Here is a 26,703-nt window from a genome sequence, read left to right as displayed (position 1 = left end):
AAATTATTGTTTGATACTTGACATCTCTTCTCTGCTACTATCTTTCCTATTTCGGGAGAAATTTTATTGGCCGAGACTACTTTCAAAATTGACCCAACGTGAGCGTTATTAATACGGTTTCGGACAGGAGATTTATTTCCATTCATAACAGAAAATAATTGCTCGCATTGATAAGTACTTCCAAACATGGAAATAATTTCATATGCGAATTTTCGAATATTTTCAAACTTTGCCGGTAAACATTTGTAAAATTCAGGCACACCCACTTCAATAAATTTTGTCTTCAAATTTGAGTCGCATTGAATCTCAATCACTTCCATTTGCATATTACTGGGTTTTTCAGTCTATATTTATTGAGAAAATTGACTAAAACAAAATTTGTCTACCAAAGAATTAAAATCTTTAAACCTTGTTTCAAATTCTGTTCTAAGATTTGAAATTTTTTCTGCGTATTTTTGATAATATGCAGTATCCCTGGAATGGCAGGTGCCCCAAGCCAATTAGAATTTTAAATTTTCGCGCGTACAATTGAAAATGATCCGTATAGTTTATAAATAAATTATATTATAATTTTATATGCTAGTTTCTAATTTTATATGCTAGTTTCCTTTCTAATTCACATTTCTATTTTATTTTTACTTTGAGTTGGACATATTGAGTGGGCCGCAAAAATGTTCATCTCCGGCCGCGAGTTTGACACCCCTGCTGTAAAGTAATACTTGAACTTACTGATAAAAACATTAAAATTAAATATTTTCATTTTAAAGGGAAAAAAATAAACATAATTATAATTTATGGTGTTCTGATTTGTGATCTTCAAAAGAAACTGGTACTCTGCATACCACAGGTACTCTGCAGACAAATAAAACAATAACCAGAAAAATTAACATGAACTGCACAAGTTGTGTGCAGAAGTTGTGATTACTAGTAGTGCCAATTGTCGAGTTAGAGGGTTTCTGTAACTGGAGATATATGTATAACCAGAGTTGTGAAGTTTGTAGTTGGAAATGTTTGATTCCTAGAGTATTCAAAACAGTGACTTATTAGGTTTTCCCTGCATTTTTTTTCCAATAATGCTACAATTTTTCTTTCAACCATCTTTCTGTTTTCAATTTTTATAGAATGAATGATATTAATGTCTGATGAATGAAGCAAATTTGCAGGGAAAATCAACACTTTGCTGTTTTTTTTTAATTGATAATTGAAGGATGTGCATGAAATTGATATATGAACAAAAGAGTTTTTTCTTCTTTTGTATCTTCATAAACTTATCTATTAAGGTTAAAATTTTAGAAAATAATTAATTAATTTGAGGATTATTAAATTAAGGTCTTATTGCATATTCATACTCAGAAGCATATGTATTGTTAAGAATATTTAAATATCTATATAGTTTTGTGAATATTCCTTTATCATGAGGTTAAATATCTCAGACGAACCTCAATAATCAGTTTTATTGGAACATTTTCTAGAAAGTTCCGCAAGTCTGAAGTTATTTAGAGAGAAAATAATGCCTAGTGTATTTCTTATCGAAGACTTGGTTTAGTGACATTTTTTGCCAACTTGGCGATAATGTTGATGACAAAATAATAGTTTTGGAAAATTCAAGATTCGACACTATAGCACTGATATTTATGGAGTTATGCAAGAATAGTATAAATCGTGTTCAAAGCCAGGCCCATATAAATAGGATTTTGCCTCACAGAATAGAGATTATTGGCCTGTTTGCGACTGCAACGGAGTTCTGGTTTGCGAGTCTCTTGTGAGTTCACTTTAAGCGTTTAGAATAACATTATCTATAGGGGAGTTCAGACGGAACCACTTTAAAAGTTCACTACAATTGAGTGTTCACTTAACAGGGTTCAAATGTATATTATATACAATTGGTATCATTATAGAAGAAAAGAGGAAAGAAGTTTTTCAATTTAAAATATATAACAAAACTACAACAAACAGCCCAATAATACAATTATTTATTTTTGATTTGAATATTGTGTCTTTTTGCCTGTTGATTAACTAGGCCTAGTATTATCCAGTCTTTAAAGCAGTTCATCAACTCGCATAAAAGCACTCTTCAAATCTACAACCTTTCAAAATTTTGAACTAATTATTGGGTCATACTTCTAATTTGAGATAATTTTTTGAGTAAATCTTAATAGCATATTTTCAAGTCTGTGCTATTCTAATTATAAAACTTTTGATTTTGGATAAAATAAAAATTGGACAGACATTTTTGATAAAAAAAATTATTCACAATTATTTTCTTATATTGCATAGCTTGCAAACTAAACTTCTTTTTCCCCATAAAATATTAAAAAAAGAAAAATTCAATTTTTGAATAAAGGATTTTTGAATAAAGCATACTTTGAATCTCCTATCTTCAACAAAACATGGACAGTTCATGTGAGGAACACATTCATAACCATCACAAGCATAATCAAGAGGGCATGACACTGGACACTGGCTCTTCAGGAAAAGTGGAACTTCTGGGCAGAGCTCCAACGGACGTAAGGTGGTAGTTTCTATACCTAGATCAAATCATAAATATGGTCTTATTGTGATGAAACAAGAAATTGGAAAAATACTGTTCTCAAGTAGCATAGGGATATTGTTATATACAGAATAATATTGATCGACGTTGTGAACGCCGAAGGTATTTGTGACATCCTGATAACAACATTCTATGACATTCATCAATAATGCGATTTCATATTAAGATAACTAAGCTGTAAAATACAAGAAAAAATGTTTAAAAGACCATAATAATTTATATTTGCTTAAATAGCCTAAGAGTCAAAATTATCACTGAAGAAGTACAGAGTGGCTAATAAATATTGCAACGCTCTATAAAATAGGAATTAATTTTAATCGTTTAGTAAAACAATTGCTCTTTCAGTTTTCTTGTGAGGGGCATTTTCTATAAGTACAGACAATTTTTGCTTAAAGCAAAATATTTTGAATACGTTAAAAGATTGAATCGAAAAAGTTGATGGTTGAACAGCTTTTCGATCGCGGATTTTCTGCAAGCAGAATCTTCAAGCAATAAAAATATCTTGGGTTTAATAGAACATTTATAAATAGACCTTACATTAATTATTGGACAACCTATACATTGGTCTTCCAAGCTCAGTTCATGCAAAACATTGCATTAAAAGAACTGGTGAAAAGATAAGGAGAAATCCATAACATTCTGCTAATAAAACAGCTGAAGATGGAAACGTGAGTGGGAGAACTATGCAAGTTGTATTAAATGAAGACCTGGGTTTTTGGCCTTATCGCAAAAGAAAGGTTTAAGGTTAGACAACTACACCGAAATTAAAAAGGTTGCAAAGATGTAAGAAATATCTGAACGAGCACAATAGCAAAAATGTTTACGGAATAATCTTTTCTGATTAGAAAATATTTCGTGCAGAACAAAGTTATAATGTTAAATATAATTTTGTATATTCAGCAACCTTTTATGATATACCTGAAAGTGTTTAAACTGTACAACGCTTTAAGAACGAGAATTCTGTAATGGTTCAGGCTGCAGTATCAAATAATGAAATAAAGAATTTTCCTCTTTAATTCCTCGATAAAAGGGTAAAAATCAATGCTGAATATTACAAAAAGGAAGTATTGGCTACACATTTATCGTCACAAACTGACAGATTGTATCCTAAAAAGCAGGCCTCGAAAAACCACCCTTCCTCAGCAGTAAAAAATTTCCCGCGGACAACGAATTTCTCGAATCCGACGCCCGCGCGGACGGCCATTTTCCTGCTAACGTTCGTGATACATTTTCAATTTTTGTTATCTTACAAGAGTTTAGCGCCTCACTTCTAAAATGACCTTCTAATCTAGAAATCCCGTAAATTCCTTCGTGTGTTTGATTTCACCGAGTGGCCATCTGAAAAACAGCTTTTGATATTTTTCGGCAACCAAAACATGCAGATGTTACTTTAACATTTTATTTGCTTTTTTGAAGGAGTAGATAAAGAAATTTTTTCTCAAGAATGGGTGTCATTAAAATTAAGATACATAACATCGTTAAACACCAGAAAACTTCAACCCTCCAAGCCCAAGCTATTTATAAAGACCTAATGCAGCAAAATGACCCACAATACAGCAACATACTGCACATGGGGGAATTGATGTTTTTTTTTCTGTCTGGGAGTACTCCAGCTGTTGAAAGGGGCTTTTCAGCAATGAACTTACAAAAAAAAAAAAAAAAAAAAAAAAAANCAATGAACTTACAAAAAAAAACAGTACGTACTGGTCTTAAACAAGAAGAGTTACACGCATGAACATCTACCTAAATGGAAAACCCCTTTCAGATTTCTGTGCAGAAACCTCTGTAAATCATTGGCTTGATTGTGGAACTGGCAAACGTCATATTTAATTCATTTAAAAAACGCAGTACCCTCGGATAAATTGACATTCCAGATAACTTAACCTTTGTCATTTAAATTATTTCATAAAAGAAATAAATTATTTCATAAAAGAAATACTAAGTTACTATTAGTAACCTAGTATTTCTTTTNTTTTAGAGAATGTGAAGTGACAATGACTAGTTAAGAGTAAGAACTTATAAATGAAGGAGTAATTATCGAGAAACTTCATTATAAAGAATCAACCCTTCAAACTTCAGAGCTGTTCCAAACTCCCTGCTAGGGGCTGATTCCTTCTACACATACTTCCCATAGAGTTAAGCTCTAAAGAAAGAGTAGCCTTAAGTTATAATTCCAAATTTTTTTTCCAATATTGTTATTAAGAAATGATGATATGCTACTGCGAGTTAGTAAACAAAATTAGTCATTTTTTGAAGCCTTTTTAGCCTGATTTTCACAATATTTTGACACTTTAAGGTGGTAAAAGATATCATTTCATAGTTATAAAATGTGGAAAATTTCTCAATGTACTTCACAATGCTGCCATTAAAATAAAAAACAATAAGAAAACATATAACATATAAAACATTTTTTATATCTAAGAGAGAAGGTTTTTTTCCCCTTGTGCTTTGTCATTGTTCATAAATGATATCCTTCCAAAATAAATTGCATTCAATGTTAACTTACTGCAAGTCCAGCATTTGATTCTAACTTCATAGTTGTAACATTTGTAGGATGATTGATCTTGGTGGCGACAAACCAATCCTTTGTCCATGTCACAGGTTACCAACTGACCAGTCTCTGAGTAGTCCTTTTGTGTGGCTAACGTTCTGCACTGGATTTCAATAGCGTGGCTGCACATGCTAGCAGACGCTGCAATCACTTTTGAAATAGGTTCCTCATCACCAAAAGGATCTGAGGCAGGGTCCGTAAAACTAATCCATGGTCCATATTCAATACAGAATTCTGCAAGAAGTAAAGTCAATTCGTGTTTTTTCATTTGAAGATCAAATCATTGAAATAAAGGTGATATATTATAAACAAAGAAGTCAAAAATTCGGCAGAAAGCTGGATAGAAGTGCTTATGCTTCATACAGTATGACTTACAGGAACACCAATTGCATTTTTTAAAGTAGAAGTCTCAGACGGGTGTCTAACTGTTTTATCTCACTTAATTAAGAAAAATGTTTGGTAAGAAAGTAAAAAAAAAAAAGACAATAGAATGACCATTATTTCAAATAATAAGGTAAAATTTCCAGATGCAGTTTATAAAATGATTAACAAATTAGCCTGTTTTATTAAGATTGACAAGATGAAATACTGTCAAAAAGCATAAAATTAAAAACAAGAACATGTTTGAGCAGAGCAGTACTTGTAAAATATTTAGAATTTGCGACTACAATATTTAATGTGACACTGATGCTTTAGTTATGCAACAAACTTTACATTAAGGCAGGAATTGCATTCATATCTGTTGCAATATTAGCAATTTTTCTTCACACAACATATTAGTTTAATTACATTTAATATATCAGTATAATCATGTTTTGTTATTATTTCAGTCAACAAAAAAATTTATAAAATTAATTGGTACTACTCTAATTTTCAATCAGTTCTTTTTTACAAAACTAAGTACCAACATGGGAGAAATCATAAGACTTAGTTATTAACTTTTTTAGTAATTAACATAATAATTAACGTAAACCACAATTAACTTTTGTCTTCACCTATTAATGAATTTCTTTATAACATTATCTACCAGATACATCGCCCACAGTATTTCCAGAATTTATCTATTCGGCCATAAGGCCAGACTTTAAGGAATATATACTGCATTTCTTAAAAAGACTGAGTTATGATAGACTGAACAAACAATTAGAGTGAAAAAAATTGTTCAAAAACTGTCTTTCAAATAAAAAAGTGTACAAATCTTTCCCTGTTGAACAGTCTGGGAATTTATAACACACAACCAATTTTCAAGATGTAATAATCATTTTTAATGGTAATTATAACACTGAACTTTGAAAGTCAAGCAATTTTTTATGATCAAGGCAATACTGCATAAAAAAAATAATTTTCAAATGTTATCTATTACTTGGAAAAATTATTTTTACCATTTGCTCAGTTTTAAAAATGTATTATTCTGCCCTCTTTTCCCACCGCCAGCTTTGCTGTTTTTGATTATCTTCTCATGCATTCTTTTTCTTTCTTGGATTTCTTTGCAAGATTATAATTTTAGTATTCTTCTTCAATAGTTTCATTAAACATTGTTCATATCATTATAAATATTTGTCTATCTAATTGTCACAAGCTAAAAATTTTTTCTTCTTCTTTTAACCTATAAGACTACCTAACTTTTGATTAACGGAAATTGGAGTCAAGCAAATTTTCAACATTCTAAAATCCAGTTCAGTTGTAAAAAAAAATTATTTTAGTACAAAAGAGTACTAGTATAGTCTGTATATCTTAAAAAACTTCCATTGCCATTCATCAGTAGCATTGTCAATGATTATGCTCAAGAGGCTTAACTTAACTATTTGAAGTAGAGGTAGGAGCTAAATATTTAGAGCAACTTTTGACACCAAGACAATGTTCTCACTCAATTTCAAAAAAGAAATTCCCTGACTTTTTTAGGTATATCAGAAAAATTTTAATGAAACTCCAGACCATATTTTATCTATACCATGCAATTTTTCATCTGAAAACATTGATTTTTCAATTGCAATGTAAAATATTAGATTTTCTAAGCAAAATAATATCACTGAATATGGATGTAAGCATCGAAACTTCAATAAATATGAAATTTTTACAACAAATAATAGTAATAGATGTTAGAATCATTTAACTCTAATCTCAATAACTGATTAGTGCTATTAACATTTCTGAGACTGATTATTTTTAGGGTATGATATAAGAATTTTCTAGGTTTTTGCAAAAAAATTGCAACTTTTCCTGATTTTTGAGTCAAAATAAAATTTCCTGACAATTCCAGGTTTTCCTTGAGAGCCCTGCAAGAAAAGTGTTAAAAGTTTCCCTCAATAAAATATGTTATTTTTTGTTTCCACACAACCCCAGACTCTGTGACAGGAGGAATTCTATAGATAGCCAAATTATAGAAAACATTCATCGTACAGCTAGAAGAAATGACACTTACCTGTTTCAGTTGGCATGATAGCTGGTGGAAGTGTTGCTTCAACTAAAAAATAAATAAATAAAAATAAAACATTATTTTTATTTTTTGGTTATAAATCCATCTAAATAAATCTTAAATAGTGCTTACAAGTAAGTTTTAATGCTTAAGTTTGAATTTGACAAAATAATAGTTATTATTAAATAAAAGACCCTTTATAAGTTGTTTTAGGAATCTTATTTGAAAAATCAAACAAGATTGAAGAAGCTTTATCTAATATTTTTATTTCATTTTTCTTCTCGTTTTCTTCAATTAAAGGAAAATTAATGAGTAAGAATTCAATTGAAATGAATTGATTTTATGGTGATGAAACAAAGAGAGTTTTGGAGAATGTTTGAAACGAATTATTATAAACTGATAGATATAATGATGCCAAATGTCATCAATACAGGGAAGAAAGAAGAGTTTTCTTTTCATAATTTGTCACAAGGCGTGCAATAACTGAAATCTGTATACATAAAGGAGCAACAACAAAATTTTATAAAATTTTAAGATAACTTTCGAAACACTTTCAAATTTTTTTTATGGAGAATAAAGGGCTTTGTTAGGCTAAAAGCAGGTTATACAGCAGTTTATTACATAAAGTCATTAACCTCAGGGAAGGCTCCATCCACTGAGCCATCAGAACTCAATTTAAGAACATGAGAAAACTTTTAGGAGATTTTTAGGGATTGTTTACATTTTTAAGAATTTTAGTGAGAATGCGACCCCTGTGGTATATCTATATGTAAAAAACCCGGCTCACTATTTCTCCCATATCCCATGAAGGTTTAAACTTGGACCATAGTTCCTTTTTGAATAAGTAGAAAAAAATTTCATTACTTTGTAGTTATTGGGGCTTAATTAGCCCAGTAATGCTGATTAACGCACATAGAAATCGCAAAATTGAACCATGTGTTTCTCATCAGATAAAAAAGAAACTAAAAAAGTTCATTTCCATTATAAAATTATTGAAGTAATAAGCCGAAAATTGACAATAATGCTTAAATGTTTTTGACCAAGATGGAAGTCTCAAATTTGGCCCTTGTGTTCTATATGGGATAAAAAAAACTTAAAAAGTTTTGCTGAGATATTTGTAATTATCAAGGTAAATAGTACAAAGCAAATCATTAAAAATAAAAAGGTGACAATGCAACAGTGGGTAAAAAAAAAACGAAAACTAACAAAACTCAGTAAAGTTGGTGAAACAGAAATGGTTGGCTAAAATGTGATGTGAGCAACATCACAACTATAATGCTAAATAACATGGTCCCACGATTTACCATTATGTGTTTGGCACAGCATATTTGACTCAGGCTTTTGTTTGATTGCGAAGCAGCGAAGTTGGCTAGGTGGGCCACCATGGGAGAATCTGAAATTTTTTTTTCATGGCTCTAATTTACAATTTAAATACTAATGCTGGGGATTTTGTGCAGGAGAAGGACAATGAGAAACTGTGAAACGGTCACTCACAGGTAGCTTGTTCAAGATAAACTTGTGTATAGAGCTTTAGTTTTTCTAAGATTTAACATAAAATGTTTAAGGAGGTGGCTAAAATCAGTGACTTCTCAATAAAATAGTCAAAAAACGCTTGGAATTTATGAGTTACCAATTTTAGTTTACAGGAGTAAATTTAATAAAAAATCTCTTTGTTAACTAACAGTTTCAAAAGAATTACTTACGGTACGGGACGAAGCAACCGAGCACCTCCATGCGAAGAGCCGGGCCAGTGTGGTAGTCCACTATAATGATTTTCAGATATCGAGCTTCAATCATGTGTTTGAACAGTCGAGTGACTTTTCCATAGTTGTTGGAGTTTCCTTGGAATACCTATCAAATAATCAATGAGCTATTCAATAACTTTAAACAAATCAGCACAACTGCATTTAAATAGTAAATCAATCAAACAATATATACGAAATATATTGTAGAAAGAAAAGCATCCACATTTAAGAGAACATATTTTATTTTGTTACCATAACAGGCATTAAATACCTGACCTGTTTCTGGGTTTATGACTATCATACAAACTAAATTAGGCATTTTGAAAAAAAAATTCAAAGTAATGTCCTTTTTAAAAATACAATTCTTACCAGTTCTTTATTCAATTTTTCTTCAGCATCTTCCCAAGTAATATTGTCAATGCTATACTTGACATAGTAGCTCATAACCCATTTCTCTTCCTCTTCAAGTCCTTTTAGAAATATGAATGAATGTGAATTACACTATTTGGAGTACTATCAAAATAAGATAAAATTCAATTAAAACAATACTGCATTTTGAAATTCTTTAAGGTGTCAAAAAGCACCATGTGGTAGAAATAGCTAATCCACATTTTTAAATCCTGGATGATCTGGAGGAAAATAAGATCACTGGATAAACTATTGCAAGAAAAATTAAAAAAAAAAAACAGTTATTAAAAAAAATAGAATATAAGTAACTTTTGCAAACTCTTGGTAAAAATAGTGTTAAACACATGGTACAATAAATTAACCAAAACAGTGCTTTTCCACTTAATTCTTAAAATTTTACCTAAAATTCCAGATTAATTAAAATCAGAACACCATTTTCCGCAAACAAGCTTTTATTCAATTATCAGAACATAAAATTATCATTTTTTTAAAAAATTTCACAGGTGAAGCTTTTTTATGAACACAATCGGCAGAAGAATGTCCACAGTGGTTTTTATTAAAATATCACAGACAATATTTTTCTACCATATGGTGAGAAAAATTCAGTAATAAATCAATACCTGAACCAAAATACAGTCAGACTTCTATTGAACGAACTTCCATTTTACTTCGTAAAATAACTTCCAAACAGCGAAGTGAATTTTCTATTTAACAAACTTTTCTTTGAGATCCAGTTTTCCTATTCCCCAAAATATTTTAGAACATTTCAAACTTGTTAACGCATTTTAAAGGGGAAATTGATTTTCAAAGCCACTTTAACTTTTAGAGTAAGCAGCAAAATCCCTTTCTCTTTTTGTTTGCATTTCAAACGAAAAACTCAGACAAAATTAATGGATTTTTAAATTTTATAGTAACAATAGCAATTAAACTTAATGCATGTAAAATAAATGTAGCATTAATTTTATACATAAATTTAGCTTTTTTTTAAGTTGAAAATGTATGTAGCATGATAGTGTAACACTGGACAATGTTTTGCTATATTCTTACTTTCTATGCAGATTTTTTTTTTATGGTTGTGAAATTAAAGCCTGTTTTGTGTTGTTTAAGTATATCAAAAGGTGATTTTCTACTTAACAAATTTTACATATAATGAACTTATAATCAGGATTTAGCGACTTCGTTAAATAGAGGTCCGATTGTTGTTTAATTTAGATTTACTTTTTAACTAAACAAAACTCCACTAACTAAATTTTGATTGATATATTAACTGATGCTAAATAAACGCACGCACAGGCATTAAGGACTCCACTACACTTTTTTATTCCTATTTTTTCAAAAACGAAAAAAAGAAAAAAAACAGTTGAGCTTTGCTTTCTAATATCAAGAAATATTGTTAAGCATAGCAATTAAAAGAAAATAAAAAAGTAGAATAGAAAGGTAACATCCTTTCAAACCAATTGTGAAGTGGGGTTTTCAGGTAAAAACAAATGATTAGTAATATTAAAACACTTTGCAATATTTTTAGATCGTAACGATATTTCCCGAAATAATAAAAAATTTAGATTATACGATTTAGTAAAACTTCTCTATCATGATATAGTATAAAAAAACCATTGTCTTGAATATTTAATAAAAACCCGTGGGGTCCATTATGAACCTTACTTTAAAAATTCAAAAGCTTTGTTGTGCATTATTTTAAAAAATAAGTTAATGCATTTATTGATAAAACCTTTTTAATTTAATTTATCCAGGATTTTAATTTTAAAGTGAAAATACCCAAACAGAAGTGCATACCTTGCGTTGTTATTCCAGTAAGATTTCTAACACCATAGAAATCTATGACAACGACTGGCATATAATCAGACACAGCTGGAATCCAACCACCCGTTCCATCAGCATCTGCGTGGGTGTTCAATCTTTAAAAATAAAATGGTTTAGAGTGAGATCATTCTTTTAATAACAAGAAATTTATTTGTTTAACACAGCACAACCCCACCTCTTTACAGCGACCCTTCTATTATAACTACCAATGCACGTAATCTTATTTCATGGGCATAATGTAATCTAATAGAATACTGACACTGAACTAATCATTCCAAAATGGCTTCCTAAATTTAGTCATATGATTTAGAAAAAGTTACAAAGAAATTATTTATACCATTATTTCCTTTGATGTTACCACATAGTAAATATAAAACACTTTGAATGAAGGAAAAATGACATTACCCCCTAAATTTTCATTATAAATCCTATGTGGTCATAGTTTCTTAATGTCATGTCCTTTGTCTGGTACAGTTTACAGTGAACACATATGATTTTTTCAATTATCTTGACAAGTAGTGAAGAAAAAAAAAATCCTGAAAGATGCTGAATAATTTTTTATGTAATGATTGGATTTTCACTTTCTGGGACTTGATCTTAATGACTCGAGAGGGTGATATGCTAATCAATTAATGCATACAATATTTTAAACAACGATGTCAGACACAAAAACGTACTTTCTCTGAATTAACATGCTTTTTTTTTTAAGGATTCTAAATTCTTTTTTTTTTCGTTGACGAATTCGCTACATCAAGAACTTTTTAAGTGAATTTAAAAATTGTCACATTCAATTACAAAATTTGTTTATCCAGAGATAATGTCATTCAAAAAATAACTTTCAATAAATATTTATTACTTTTCTTAATTTTATTTAATAATGGCCTAAAAAATTCGTGAATTGTAAGGTATACAATTTTTTAGGTATACATTTCAAAGAACATAATTCTGCATGAGAAAATACAAAATTTGAGCAAAATCGGTCAATATAGACAACAAACACTGCATAATTACCAATTAGTTATCAAAAGTATTGCTTTGTTAAAATAAGCTAATTATTTTTTCTAGCTACGAGCTAATATATAAATACAGTATTTTGCACAACCACGGTGTCTGATTTCAGTTGGACTACAAATTTTGTTAAAAATGAGCATCAACTGTAATAAATATGAAGACCTGATTCTAGAGCTTCCACTTGTAGGATACATAGATGAAGATACACTGATCAGAGTATCTGGAAGTTGATGATTTTCAAATCCCATCGGCTCAGCACATCCCTCTGAAATAGAAGAATGGATCTAAAATTTCAGCACATCTTTAAATCCTTTATAACAACTGATAAGTGAAGTAACATTTGCGATTTCAACCCTCATTAGGACGCCTGACCTGAACCGCTCATTCCAATAGAGCAGTTGGAATTCTTTATTACTTCTTTTTTTTAAATTACAAGAACATCACCCTAAGAACAGAAGCTAAACATTTTCAAGCAAAAGTCTTGAAGAAATTATTCAAATCATTTTTTTTTATGTTACCGTTCAATAATTGCGAAACATTTTGAATTTTCTATGAATGAAAAAAAGGAGTATCATGACAAATTCTATCCTTTATATACAGCTTAAAGATGGTGATTTTTATCACAAAATCTCAATATTTACGAGTAAATACTTGCTACAGTTTTATGTGTTCATGATAGAGCAAACTCACACTATAACATACATTTTCATTTGGACCACAAGGTCGTTATGTCGAGGCTCGACTGCATTACCAAGCATTAATTTTCCACATAAATCGAAAAGTTTTCCAGAACAATGTGACTAACAAAACTCGTTATCTTTTCTTCCAGAATCATCACAGGAGACTTAAAAACTGGGCACAGTCAAGTAACTAAAAGGCACAGTCATTTATTTTATAGTAAAGTACATAAATTTAAGGGATGGAGGATTTTGAATAACAAGATTGCCACCTAAATCTGGAAGGAAAAAAATTCTCTGCGTTTTCTCTGTACATATTTATTTTACACAATATATTAAGAGGAAACACAACAATTGTTGTGCTCTTGTGTGAGCTATATTGGCTAACTATAGTTATTAGTTTTAATTGCTGGAAAAACTTAGAGAAAAAAAAAAGGAACAGCTGAACATACTTAAATAATGCTATAGTAAATGAAATAGTTTAGTACAGCTGAAACATCATCCTTAAATATCCTATAGATTACGCTTTGAGTGGTAACTCTTTTTTAAAAGACGAAAATAGAAAACAAATTCGCCGTATTTTCCCTGTTAATTTTGGTGATTTTTAAATTCCTTGTATTTTTTAGGTTTCAAACGAAAATGAGAAACAAAATTCCCTATATTTTCCCAGTTTCTAATGAAAAAAAATCCAAATTCCCCACATTTTTAGGTTATTTTTAACTACCCTGTATTTTCCAGGTGCTCCCAACTCTCCCTATGGAGTGGCAACTTTATCGTTAATTCAAATAAGGTGGGCAAATTTTCCTTTTAACAAGCTTGGTGAAGCTTCAAATAAAAGCAACTTTTAATAGATTTTTCAACACAGAAACATAAAAAAAAAAAAAAAAATTCCGTACTATTGTAAACAATTTTTTGGAAGGAAAAACTATTAAAGAAGCATTTCTTTTAGACTTGTAATTGATTGATTGATTTGTTATTGAGATTTATTTTTTATATAGAAGGATTCAAAAATTTAGATTAACACCAAGACAATTAATGGAGTAAAGTGTAAAAATAAACACTATACTAATATTTGTTTATCTACATTAAAATTTAAAGAAACTCTTTATAAGAAGCTTTTATTAAAATCTCGACACTTTATTACTTTTTAAGGTAACTAGACGTTACAAATGAAATTAAAGAAGCCTGTAAGCTTTGTTATAAAACTGTATCTTAAACTAAATGAAAAAAAAAGGATGATTTAGTGTATGACTGGAATATAGAATTTATAATCTTAATTAGAATTGAACAGGTGTAAACGTTAAATGTTATCATTAATAATAATAAGAAAAAAACAATATTTGAATTGTACAAATAAACAGAAAAGAAAAATACTTGCCAAAGTAGAATGTTGGTGCATGTGTAACTTCTTCTTTCACAAAGTCAGTCAAATGTTCTTAAAGCGAAGGAATGAAAAAATTAGTTACAGTTCTTATATCAAGTGAATTAGAGTGTATCTCATTTGAAAAATAAAATATTTCATTTAAAAACAACAATGTTAAAAACAATGGAAACATAATACAGTAGGAATGTATAACTTGCAGCCCAAGGACAAAATGTGGCCCTTGAATTACTAGACTGTCTTTCAACTTAAAATCAATTGTAAATAACTAAAGAGATTTTACGTTTTTTTATAAAGCTAGCTTCAATAATTTTTTTAAAAAACCACTAGAATTATAACATTAAATTCAAAAGTGTACGGGGTCTAACTCAACATGTTAACAGATTTAAATCTTACCACATTTAAATTCTTTAAAACAAATGTTTTTTTATCATCGAAGCATGTTTTGAACTAATGTAGGCCAAAGATTTATGTACATAATTTAAATATTTAAGATATAAATATTTTATATAGAATAAAAAATAAGATAAATTTTTCTATTTAATTTAAAATTATCTGTACTTGAATCGGTTAAAACTAAACACATCATTGTAACTGAAGTCCAAAATAATTTATAGGAGACCCACTCTGAAATAAGATATATATATTTTATATAGAATCTAAGATAAATATTTTATATAGAATATAAGATATAAATATTTTACATAGAATAAAAAAAATAATAAAATTAAATTGAAATTAATTTTGAATTTGATTGAATTGAAAACCATCTATATTTGAATAAGTTAAAACTAAACATGTCGTCAATATTGAAGTAAAAAATATTTTAGCGGAGACCTCGCCTCTGAAAAAAAGTTTTCAGATGTAATGAAAATGATTTAATAATTGTTTTAATACATTCTTAGAAAAAAGAGTTTTTTAATGTAGAAATTTTAAATCTTACAGTTTAAAATTTTTAAAAAACCTTTAAAACTTACCATAACAGCCTATTATTTCCAATCTCATTGCGATCCAATTTTGCCATGCTAGAGGATGAATCTTCAGATACCGGGCTCTGACAGGTTTAGGAAAATAATTTTCAACTATGGTATTGCTATCATAATTTCCTGGAAATATCTAGGAAAAACCAAACAATCAGGGTTGTTTCTCCCCAGTGGTTATTTTAACCATAATTCTACAACTGAAATGTGTACATTTATTTTATATTTATGTGTATACGTAGTAAAACCCCAGTTTTGTGTTGTTCGTTTGGTATGTTATGCACGTTTCTTACATAATTTTTTCTGCTGGTTCGTGAAAATTGTCTGTACTGATAATGTTAATTTTTCCTGTATTTTATGTTACCCTTTTTAAGAAAACTCCACTTTATAAGTTTTTCTTAACAGTTCATGAGGGAACTCCACAAAGCTCACAGGAACTTTTTATAAGTTCTGCCTTTTTTTTTTAAATGAGAGAGAGAGACTTCTTTGAAGGTGTTCTTTCATTTGTTTTATTCCATTTTATTCTCTTTTTGTCTGTGAGCGGGGATTTCCCCCTAGAGACAAAATCAAGAGGGTGGTGGAATGGGCAAAAGCACAGAGACGGATGCTTAAAATTAGTATGGGAGCTTAAATTGTAAAATTTTGCGAGTGGAATCTTATCTAGCAAACTTTATTTTTCAATAACTCATTCATTTAAAAACGTTATACTAAACAACTGGCCAGGTAATCATTTCATTTTCTTGATTGTGGTAACCTGCAAAATTCTTCTAAAACAAAAATAAAGCTTTAAATTTGATTTTTGCAGCGTTGAACACTGACAACTAATAAAAAACAAAACATACATGCATGTACACTCACAGGTGTATCAAACATGTAAAATCAGGGGTCTGTCCAGATATTTTGTAAAATTGTGAAAAAACTACTCATAATTTATGATTATAAAATAAACGTTAAGTCACATTCCTTCTACCAGGGTCCTGCGCTTGTGAATTTGTGCAAATAGGGTCCTGTTACTGCAAAAATTGCAAAAAACGTTTTAAAGAAGTTTTTAAATTGTAAATAGATACAAGATTATGTTCAACAATTACTGCTACTAAATTAGAGATGCAACATACAATTATTTGGTATTTAGCCTATACTGCTCAATGCAGAACATTCATTCCGGACGAATAACGGAAACAAAATCACTCACATTTTTAATAATTTTAATTGACATATTTTAAATAACACAACTTAGTCATATATCACTTTTAATGTGTTACACATTGAGTAAACTTAAACAATTCTTAAATTTATAATATTTTATTTAAAAAATTGCCAGATATTAATTTTTATTTACATAATATTCCATTAATTAATTTTATAAATAAATATAAATTGATCAATTATTTATGTACAAAAAAATTATCATTTAATATCAATAAGAATGCGCACACAATGTTTGTAAAAGTAGAAATATTTTCTTAGAATAAATACATTTGGAATTTAAAGATAGGGAAACTTCGAAAACTTAGTTCGTTTCCAACCGTCTTTTTTTCCTTCCCAGGGAAAGGTTTATTCGATTAACGAAACAAAAGATAAACAAATTTGTGAAGGGTTTGATTAAAAGATAAATTATTTTGTGAAAGGTCCGTTAACAGACCCCTGAAAATGGGGACTATATTAACAATCAGTAAATTGTGGATGTCATGAAGGAGTTATGCGATTTGAATAAAATTTTTAACCTAGTAACTAAATACCAACCTGTTGAAATACATTATTTATAATAATAAAAATTTTAATGTATTTTCTAGTGCAACTGGAGATCATATACACACTTATCCTACACTCCATAAAAACGCATATAATTGTATAAAAACATGTATATTAAAAAAAAGTTCATTAAAGTTTGAAATTAATGTTGAGTGCAAAAATAACAAATGACTGATGAAGAGAGGAAAATTGTTTCTGTGCATACACACTGATTTTTACATATTTCAAAACATCAACTTTAAAACTACAAGAAATTAGAATTGCATTAGATTCTTTTTGTTATTTTCCAATGCAAGATGTCTTTTTCAAGATCTTCTTCTCTTCTGCTTGTAAAAAAATAAATTTCTACACCTGGAGTAGCTTTTTTGAACACTAAATGGATTTGAAGCAATTTTATTAATTTATTAACACTTCATTAAATATCAAAAGTTGTCGCATTGAGAAATCTTTCCAACTGTTTGAAAGCCATAGTTTTTCTCCAAGACCTTGTTTAATTTCGCTACTATATTTTGTCGATTTTTGCCTCTTGCATTTTCAATTCAATAATGTAACTCAGTTAAAATGTGTTAAAGTTGTAAAAACAAGCTCATTCTTTTAAAAATTTAAAAAAAGACCCAAAATTTAAAAATAAATTATCCACAGAAAAAGCTCTAAAAATTTTAATAGGTAAAATGAGCAAAAGACAAAGAATCCAGAAAGGCAAATTTGCTTAAATTATGTTTCTAAGTTATAAATAAAACAATAATTACCAAAACGTCACTGTTGGAGTCTATTACATTATTCCAAATCTTTCCATTCAAACTGTAACTGACTGTAAAAGCTGTAACCCATTCAGGCACCTGATCTCTTCCTTGAATTTTCACTCCAGTTAAATTGCGGGGCTCCACAAAATTGATCTGGAAAGAAAAAAAATTTTCAAATAATTCTACTAAAGTCAGTTTACAACAAAGTAAGAAAAATCAATTTTTAATTAAAACTCAAAGCTAAATTAACAGTAGTGAAATATTTACACAAAGCAAGTGAAAGAGGAATTAAAGGGTGGGGAAAAAACTAAAGATCCTAAACTGAAGGTCATCCCGTGAATTGAAGAGTTCACAGAGTGGTTAAAATAGTTTCAGTTAAGAGTTATACTCTCGTTACAAGGTGAATATTTAAAAAATGGTACTTATGACGTTAAAAAATATTTGATAAAATAATTTTTTGCGATAAAAAATTCTTTAAAAAAATTAAATTGACTTTGAAATTGCTTGGATTTTATATTTGTTCTAGCCATTGAATGATTTTATAAAAAGAAACAGTTCAACAAAATATAATTTTAGATATGACAACAGGGTGCATAGCCAAATCTTTCAACAAAAAATAAGCACCTTTTAAATACTTTTTAAGCACTTAAAAATATTTTTAAGCACTACATACATTAACACTAAGCAAAATAATTTTCAAAGATCCTACATGATCATGATAAAGTAACTAGTTTCTGACAAAGAACTCTTTTTCCTGATTACATTAGCCACCATAAAAAGATAGAGATTTTTCGGTTCGATTTCAGAGGGAGGAAAATGAAGCACGGAAATTGAGAATCTCCTGCACAATGCAGCCGAGTTACACATGATAGTGCAAGAATAATTCCCACTGAATCCAGTTCAGTATATGCACATGCGGACTTTCAAGCATTTCATCAAACATGTAAAATAATCAGCGCTTTCATATGTTACGGAACGACAGTACGCCGAAACGCATTGTGTTTGAATGATTTCTCAAAATGTTGAATAGAAAAATGCGAGACCCACGCTCTTGCATAATACATGGTAAAGAAAATCAACATGATAAAGAAAAAAATTTTCATTTTCGAAAACGGAAAATCAAAAACTTTTTAAAAGCACCCAATAAAAAAAAGCACTGTTATGGGCTTTAAAAATACAAAAATCGAAAATAAGCACCTTTAAGCACTTTTTAAAAACGTTCACATTCACATTCTGGACAAATGTGAAAAATATTTACCTGAACAAACTGATTCTGATCAGCATCGGCAGCTACCCAGCCACCAACACTCACATCAGTTTGAGGATTATTCAAACGAATGTATTTACCACTGGCATTTGGATAAATATTGCTTGAAGTAATAATTTGGAAATCTTGAATAGATCCATTGTAAAGACCCATATCATCAACACATATTGGAGCTGTAATTATACACAAAATCAAAAGAGGTTTTGACAAGTAAATAATTATACTAGTTCGTTATTATTTACAAATGCATTTACATTTATTTGATATTCATCAACTAATTCCTCTAAGTTGCTATTGAATGATAAAACATTTTCCAGGTTTTAATAAAACTATTTAATTATTATAACACTTTCAAAGCATAAATAGATTTAAACATTGTTCATTTTAATCTTTATATTGAAAAATAACACACAAAAATAACACCAAATAACATACCAGCAACTGTTGTTGTTGGAAGAGTCAATCCTAAAATAAGAAGAAAATGAATTTTTTTATAAATATTATTTGAAATATATATATATATATATTTTTATATACGAAAATCATTGAATATAATTAGCTTAACATAAATAAGATCGACAATCAATTTTATAAAAATTCATTTCATTTGAAAAAGTATACAAATGTACAATAATGAATGGATATATAAATGGGTCCGCCCTATAAACGGGTGAGATGAATGGTGTGGCAGAAGTCGAATTCTTGGCCATAGATGGCGCCACTGAAAAACAAGAACAATCGCACCCCCTCTGCCTATAACAGGCATACGTCAACAACGAAGATACAAAGATTTATTTTTACTGTAATGGCTTTTGACGCTCTCGAGAAAAAAAAATTTGACAGCTATGGATTCCGACCTTCTATATTCATCAACTTCTTGCATGGAGTTGCGCTTCTTGAGAAAATCATGTGTGCCTAGGGACCTCCATAAGGTTTTGTGCTTCAGGCTATTCACTGGACATTACTTTCTACACCATATCTATGGCGAGCATCTCTGAACTGCCCTCCTAGAGACCCACACTTCTTCGTATTTCAAGACACTCTCCACCCCTGGATCTTCTTGGTGTTCGGCTGCAAGACCTATGCTTAATAAAGCAAATATAAAGCATAAGTCTTGTAAGGAAAAGTCATATAAGATGTTACTATTAAGCATAAGTTATATAAGATGTAATTTTAAAAAATCTTAAAACGCATTCCTCACATTTACCATATTCATGAAAATTAAAAATGCCTGATGTAAAAATAAAATTTAAAAAAAAACGAAAGGAATATTGATGGGTTGGATTAAATGCTAGAATTTAACAGCAAAAAGAATCAGAGCAAAACTCTTGATGCTACATACTTTTGATGAGCATAATTAAACTGTGCTAAAACTATTCATGTAGAAAAAAAGTAAAAGAATGAATTAACATACAAATAAGAAGGAAATGTTGAGAAGGTATCTTAGGGCTTTTGCATTTCCCTGAAGAAAGCAAACTCTTTTTTCTTCATGTTATTTAATTAATCATCAGAATAATTTAGGCAAGGAGCAGGTTGAAATTGTGACTTACAACATAAGAATTTAAAAGTTTGTTTAAAAGTAATATATAGGAGAACATCGATAAAGGTATATACCTTCAGCACAGACCAGAACATCTACTCTCATGGCTATATCCCGATGGAAACCAAGAGGCTGGATACGCACAAACCTAGCTTCAAAAGGTATTTGAAATATATGCTGAATAGGAGTATCACTGTCAAAGTTTCCTATAAAGATCTAATGAACCAACTTATGAATGAATTTTGGATGTACACAGTTTATTTCATTAATAATGTTATGTTATACTGAAAAAAACACCATTTATAAGCTGTAATTTTAAACACTAATATTTCATGCACAGTGAGCAAAATAAAAATAGGGCACAACTTAACAACTTTTGATCAAATATTTGGATTTTTATGTACTAAAAGGCAATCTTAATGGTTTTAGAAGGTTAGCCTTAGATTCACTAATTAGTGAAATCAGACATAAAACTGTTCATTTTCTGAATTTAAATAACTTTTTGCGGCTATCACCTATATTTTGGGGATCAGAAATCCGAATCCGTTGAAAAAAAGGCATGCTTATTTAAAGAAAGTACATTTTTGTGTTTTATTTCGTAACTTCGCCTGCACTTATTAATTAGCATACTTGAGGTCAACCCCTCGTGCCATTAAGATTGAGTCTTAGAATGAAGATCCAATCATTAGATCAAAAGTTATTTGGGGTGGTCCGTTTTTTATTTTCCATACTGTACATTGTATTTGACAATAAAATCACTTTTTTATGTTCACCTGTGTTCGATTTATTGGAGGCAGAAAGAAAAACAGCTCTTGTAATATTATGCAAAATATAATTTTAAAAAATTCTATTATTTATATTAAAAATTCATTATTTGACTTGAATTGCTATTTTGTTCAGAATGGATCTCAAATGGTGTAATCAGATCTTCCCTTTGCAACATATTCCTCTCTATTGAAAATTTAACTAGCTTTAATAACAGCTCTGTAATACATCTAGGATCCGTATGTAATATTGGTCTAAATAAGGTTTAATCCCTGACTTTTAATTAATTTCCTCATGAACAGAGAAGCTTCTATTCCACAACAGTGCCATTACAAATTTAGCTGAAAAGGGACCTCACATGTTGAAGATCAGAAGTACTGTTCTAATATTTTTTTATTTTATCTAAAGCAACATTTTCTGTTTTTTCAAAACATTTTCATCATTAGCCCATGTATGGCATGCATTAGTGAGTTATAAATATGATCTCAGGCAGCATCTTTTCACACATCATTACAGTTTCATTATTAGATTATTATGAAATTGCATATCATGTGCAATAAGGTGAAAACAATAGTTAGTAATGTAAAGTAATTAAAATAAATTTTAAATATTTAGGATTTATAAGAAATATAAAGGGACTTCTAATGTAAAATAAAATCATTTAAAAAAATCTTTGTACACAGATTTCTACATTTTAAATTAGTTTCTGAGAAATGAAATGTGTAAAAAATATAACATTTTTAAATGTGTTTCGCAAGAATCATTCAACCAATTCAATTCAAATTTTGTATTCCATCAATACCATTACATAGTTTAAAATTATGAAAGCAGTTATGTACTTTACAATCCAATAATTGTTTAAACCATTGTTACGTTAAATATTAAAATTAATAAGTCTAAAAAAATAACTTTTTTGTCAAAAGTTAGGGATGCTTATTCAGAGAAAGTACATTTTTGTGTCTGATTTTGTTCTTGCTATTTATCATCAAAAGTTTGACGGCGTCAGACCAGATCCATAAAACTGTCGACGAGTAAAAAGTCGGAAACAAGGAGAGAAGTATAAATTTCTTCTTAAAGAAGTCCTAAGCAGCTTAAAATATGTTCAGCTGAAGCCTGATGTTAGTGGCATTTTGGGCAAAGAGGGTAGGATTTTATTCCCTGAGACATTTTAGATGTCCACTGGCAAGGCGTGAAAGGCAAGTATTGCTTTTGTGTCTGATTTTAAAAGATAAGGTTAGCGCTTTGAACCATTAACACTGAATCCTAATATGAGACAAACCTATTATTAGATCAAAAGTTATTAAGATGTTGTTCCATTTTTCATCTGTATACTGTATATGGCAAAAGAATGTAGACTCAAATCTAGTACTTACGCAACCTAATTTTTGCTAGAGAGCATATTAGAATTAACTATAATGAATATTTTTCATTTATACACTCTTTCACATCAGTATGCATATAGTTTTCAACATTAAACAGGTGGTTTGTAAATTATAATTATTATTCTTAATCTTTGTAACATGAAAATTTGTCAAATATAAGTTTGAAAAATGTACAGATCATAAGAGTATAAATGTGGAAGATTTTTATAATGCAATCCTTTAAACCCAGGACTCTGCCTTTTATGGAACTTTGTGTTATATAGATCATTTCACTTTTCTTTAAACTTACTGAATAAATATGGCAATATGAGTCTGGAACAGATCAATAGTAATATGCTTTAAAATAACTTTTAGACACAAATACTCAAAAATACAAAATATGCACTTTACTATTTAATATTTACAAAAGAAAATTAAAATCTTGTGCAGCATTAGAACTAGGAACAAACAAATTAACCAATTTTGGCTTGTTTACTGTTTGAAATTTTAACCTTTTAGCAAACAATGTAATGTTCCTTCTTAGTTATAGAAAGTCCTCACTGCAAATTTCACTGTTTATACCCATAAAATTAGTGTGGTTTATAGAATTGTGTTATATACGCCTAGTTGCCAACATGAATAAGAAAAAATATCCAGTCAATTTTATGAAATAATAAGAATTTAATAATAATTGTTGCATAATGTACTAAATATTTTACACATAGAGAATTTTAGGGATTTTTATAGTCAAGCAAATTGAAAAACTACAATACGTTCCAGTTATGATTAACATTAAATGAACTTGAAATGTTATGCATTATGTTTACTCATAATTTTGAAAAGGAGGCACTTCATTCACCAAAGATAGTTGAAATATTTTTAAATTGATTTAAAGAGAATTTTTAAAATTAATTTAAAGAGAGGTCTGAATAAGAATAAACTGAACATTTTAGATTAAAAAAAAAAAGTTTTAAATTGACCTTTGTAAATGTGGCTCGCTTCATTATGTATTCGTAATACTTATTTAAATATTGAAGCAAGTAATGATTTGTGCAAAAACTCTAATTCAATAGGGATTTTTTAGGAAATTTTCTAAACCGTATAAAAACCCGGAGAATTTTTACTAAACCAGTAGACCAGGAGAAACTGACAAAATCCAGTAGTCTGCAGGAAAATGCAGTAGAGTTGGCAGCTACGTATAGGCCTTGTACTGTAACTTGTTTATAAATTGATTTGCCCATTTACTATTAAGCTGGTCCATTTCTTCACTTAAACCCAAACTCACGCCTTTTCTTCCTTTCCTTGCGTTTTATACCAAGAATGATTCATAGTAACTGTTGTCAAAGTGGCACACCATTAATAAAAAATGTGAACGATAGTCAAAATACACGTTCTAATACCTCAGATTAACGCCCAACATGTTCTAATACCTCAGATTAACGTTCATTTAAAGCCATAAATTTGTTTTCAAAATCTGGTAAAATTAAAATTCAAAGCATAAAAAAAGTTTATTTAAAAGATTAAATTGAAAGGTTGTAAATGGAGATAAGATGCAATTACAGGGTTTCCACAGAAAAAATGAACAAAATAGTTGCTCTTAGTAGTCTAAAGCATGAAAATAGTTACCGAAAACTCTGAAAATAGTTGCCAAAAACTAAGAAAATAGTTGCCCAAATAAGAACAAAAATTCATAAAGAATATGACTAAAATTTTATTAAATGACTTAGTTGTCTCCTTTTTCTAGTCTAACGTAGATTTTTAAATCCATAAATATCTTTTCAAAACTTGATGGATCAATATTAAAATCAAAGTAAAGTTGTGATTCAAAGCAAAAAAACATTTTATTTTTCAGTTTAAAGTTGAAGTTCATGAATAAAGTTCATGAAAAAAATAAAGTTCAAGAGCATAAAAACCATTCACTACCAATGCTATTCATAAAAATATGAATGATGATTGCTAAAATATATATATATATTCTCCTTCCTCAGATTAAAACAGATTTTTAAATCTAAAACATTTTTTTTTTCAAATTTAGTGAGCCACTATTGAAGTTTTATTACAACGGCTGCAGCAATTTGAGAGTACCCATGAATAAACATACCTTATCTTTATTGTCGGTATCAGATGGGTCAGTCACGTAAGCATAGGCCACACCATCCCGACTATACAGCACTTTGTAAGTTTTGACCCATTCATCAAATCCATTTCGACCTTTTGTGACTACACCATATACTGGCTGAATTTTGATCAAATCAATTTCGACAAATTGCTGTTCATTTAAATCTCCAGCAATCCAAGCACCAGCTAAAATAAAAAAAGGAAATTATATTATTTAAATAATTACATTAATCTCCACACAGAAATTATACGAATATAAAAGCAATAATATCAGTATTGTAATTTGCTCCTAAATAATATGCACAAGTTGGCATCGTAATAAAGCAGGGTTTGTTGATTTAAATCACAATTTAAATCAAATGATTTTTTTTTTTAAATTATTGATTTAAATCAAATGATTTTTTATACATATATACATTGATTTAAAAAGTTAAATAACAGTGTTTTAAATTATTGATACTTTCATTATTTTCCTTTCTTAGTTTTAAAATTTATTTTAAATAAATTGCTGCATTAATTAATTTTTGTTAACAAAATTACTTTCTTTCTTGGGGTGTGTTAAATTCCAACACATTTGAAATTACATTTTTAAAAATCTTCTGATTCTTGAGATTGAAAGTACAGATTAAAGTAAACATTTAATGCCGTCTTAATATAGACTTGCATAGCTGTAGAAAGTAATTAATAAACATGAATTTTTTTCACAAAAAATTACAAATAATGTTAATTAAAATTCTATCTTTTGGTTGAAAAAGCATGGAATTAAAATTTATGTTATATTTTATTGGTGGAAAATGTATATTTCCAAAGCTTGATGTTATCCTCAAAAGAAATTAGCATAATATGATAAAAATAGGGCTTAAATTCACTATTTCATTTAGCCTTTATATTTCAATCCAGCATTTGTTTGAAAATGGTTGCTATGCATTCAAAGCTATGTATTATAATGAAAAATTGTTTTAGGTAGTTAGAGATTCTTAAATATTGTTATAATATAGTTTTAATTTCAATTAAACATTCATGAAGTTTTTTTAATCATAAATCAGATCTTACAGTATATTTGAATAAAAATCAAAAAAATCTGATTTAAATAAAAAAAAAATCTGATTTAAATTTAAAAAAAATCACAAACCCTGTAATAAAGGCAATTTGTAATATGATTTTATTTTAAACCATTTTTTTTAAATAACTTAAATGATGTAATCAATAATTTCCGTTTTTTTTTTTTTTTTTTTTTTTTTTTTTTTTTTTTTTTTTTTTTTTTNTTTTTTTTTTTTTTTCATCTCTACATTAAAAAACCACTGTTGCTGTTTCAGGTGATCAATTTTATGTATAGATTGTTTTGTAGAAACATTAAATTCTAAAATTACAATTATTTACTATAAATATGAATACTTCAATTCCAAAATAGATAAAAACTACTGATGATTATTTTATTTCTTATGTCCAAGCATTTCTTCATAAATCAATAATTTGGTCTATCAGCAAGTGAATTGAGTGACGCTATGTTAATATGATAAAAGCACAACTTAATATTGGGGGTCAGCTGCAACAAGCAGAGTGGGTGCCCTCTAGTTTTTTTTTAAAAATTAACTAAAATATATCCCTGTCTCATT

The 26,703-nt window shown here is 29.0% G+C and overlaps 1 protein-coding gene across 1 annotated transcript in view; it reads right to left on the bottom strand.

Moving 5' to 3' along the window:
* The window catches only part of LOC107453264 (hemocytin), a 158,134-nt gene that overhangs the window by 37,260 nt on the left and 94,171 nt on the right, over positions 1 to 26,703 (bottom strand). Inside the window, exons 46-60 of the mRNA XM_071177025.1 lie at positions 26,141 to 26,168; positions 25,071 to 25,273; positions 20,918 to 21,059; positions 19,739 to 19,768; positions 19,295 to 19,476; positions 18,043 to 18,189; positions 15,539 to 15,677; positions 14,559 to 14,615; positions 12,666 to 12,768; positions 11,466 to 11,587; positions 9,633 to 9,733; positions 9,222 to 9,369; positions 7,525 to 7,566; positions 5,058 to 5,336; positions 2,365 to 2,528 (exon numbers count right to left, since the gene is read on the bottom strand). Coding sequence (XP_071033126.1) covers positions 2,365 to 2,528; positions 5,058 to 5,336; positions 7,525 to 7,566; positions 9,222 to 9,369; positions 9,633 to 9,733; positions 11,466 to 11,587; positions 12,666 to 12,768; positions 14,559 to 14,615; positions 15,539 to 15,677; positions 18,043 to 18,189; positions 19,295 to 19,476; positions 19,739 to 19,768; positions 20,918 to 21,059; positions 25,071 to 25,273; positions 26,141 to 26,168 — 1,887 coding nt within the window. The remainder of the gene's footprint in view (positions 1 to 2,364; positions 2,529 to 5,057; positions 5,337 to 7,524; positions 7,567 to 9,221; positions 9,370 to 9,632; positions 9,734 to 11,465; positions 11,588 to 12,665; positions 12,769 to 14,558; positions 14,616 to 15,538; positions 15,678 to 18,042; positions 18,190 to 19,294; positions 19,477 to 19,738; positions 19,769 to 20,917; positions 21,060 to 25,070; positions 25,274 to 26,140; positions 26,169 to 26,703) is intronic.

The sequence above is a fragment of the Parasteatoda tepidariorum genome, chromosome 2 (assembly GCF_043381705.1).
Source record: "Parasteatoda tepidariorum isolate YZ-2023 chromosome 2, CAS_Ptep_4.0, whole genome shotgun sequence".
Classification (NCBI taxonomy): Eukaryota; Metazoa; Arthropoda; class Arachnida; order Araneae; family Theridiidae; genus Parasteatoda; species Parasteatoda tepidariorum.
This window is presented reverse-complemented; position numbering and strand designations above follow the sequence as displayed.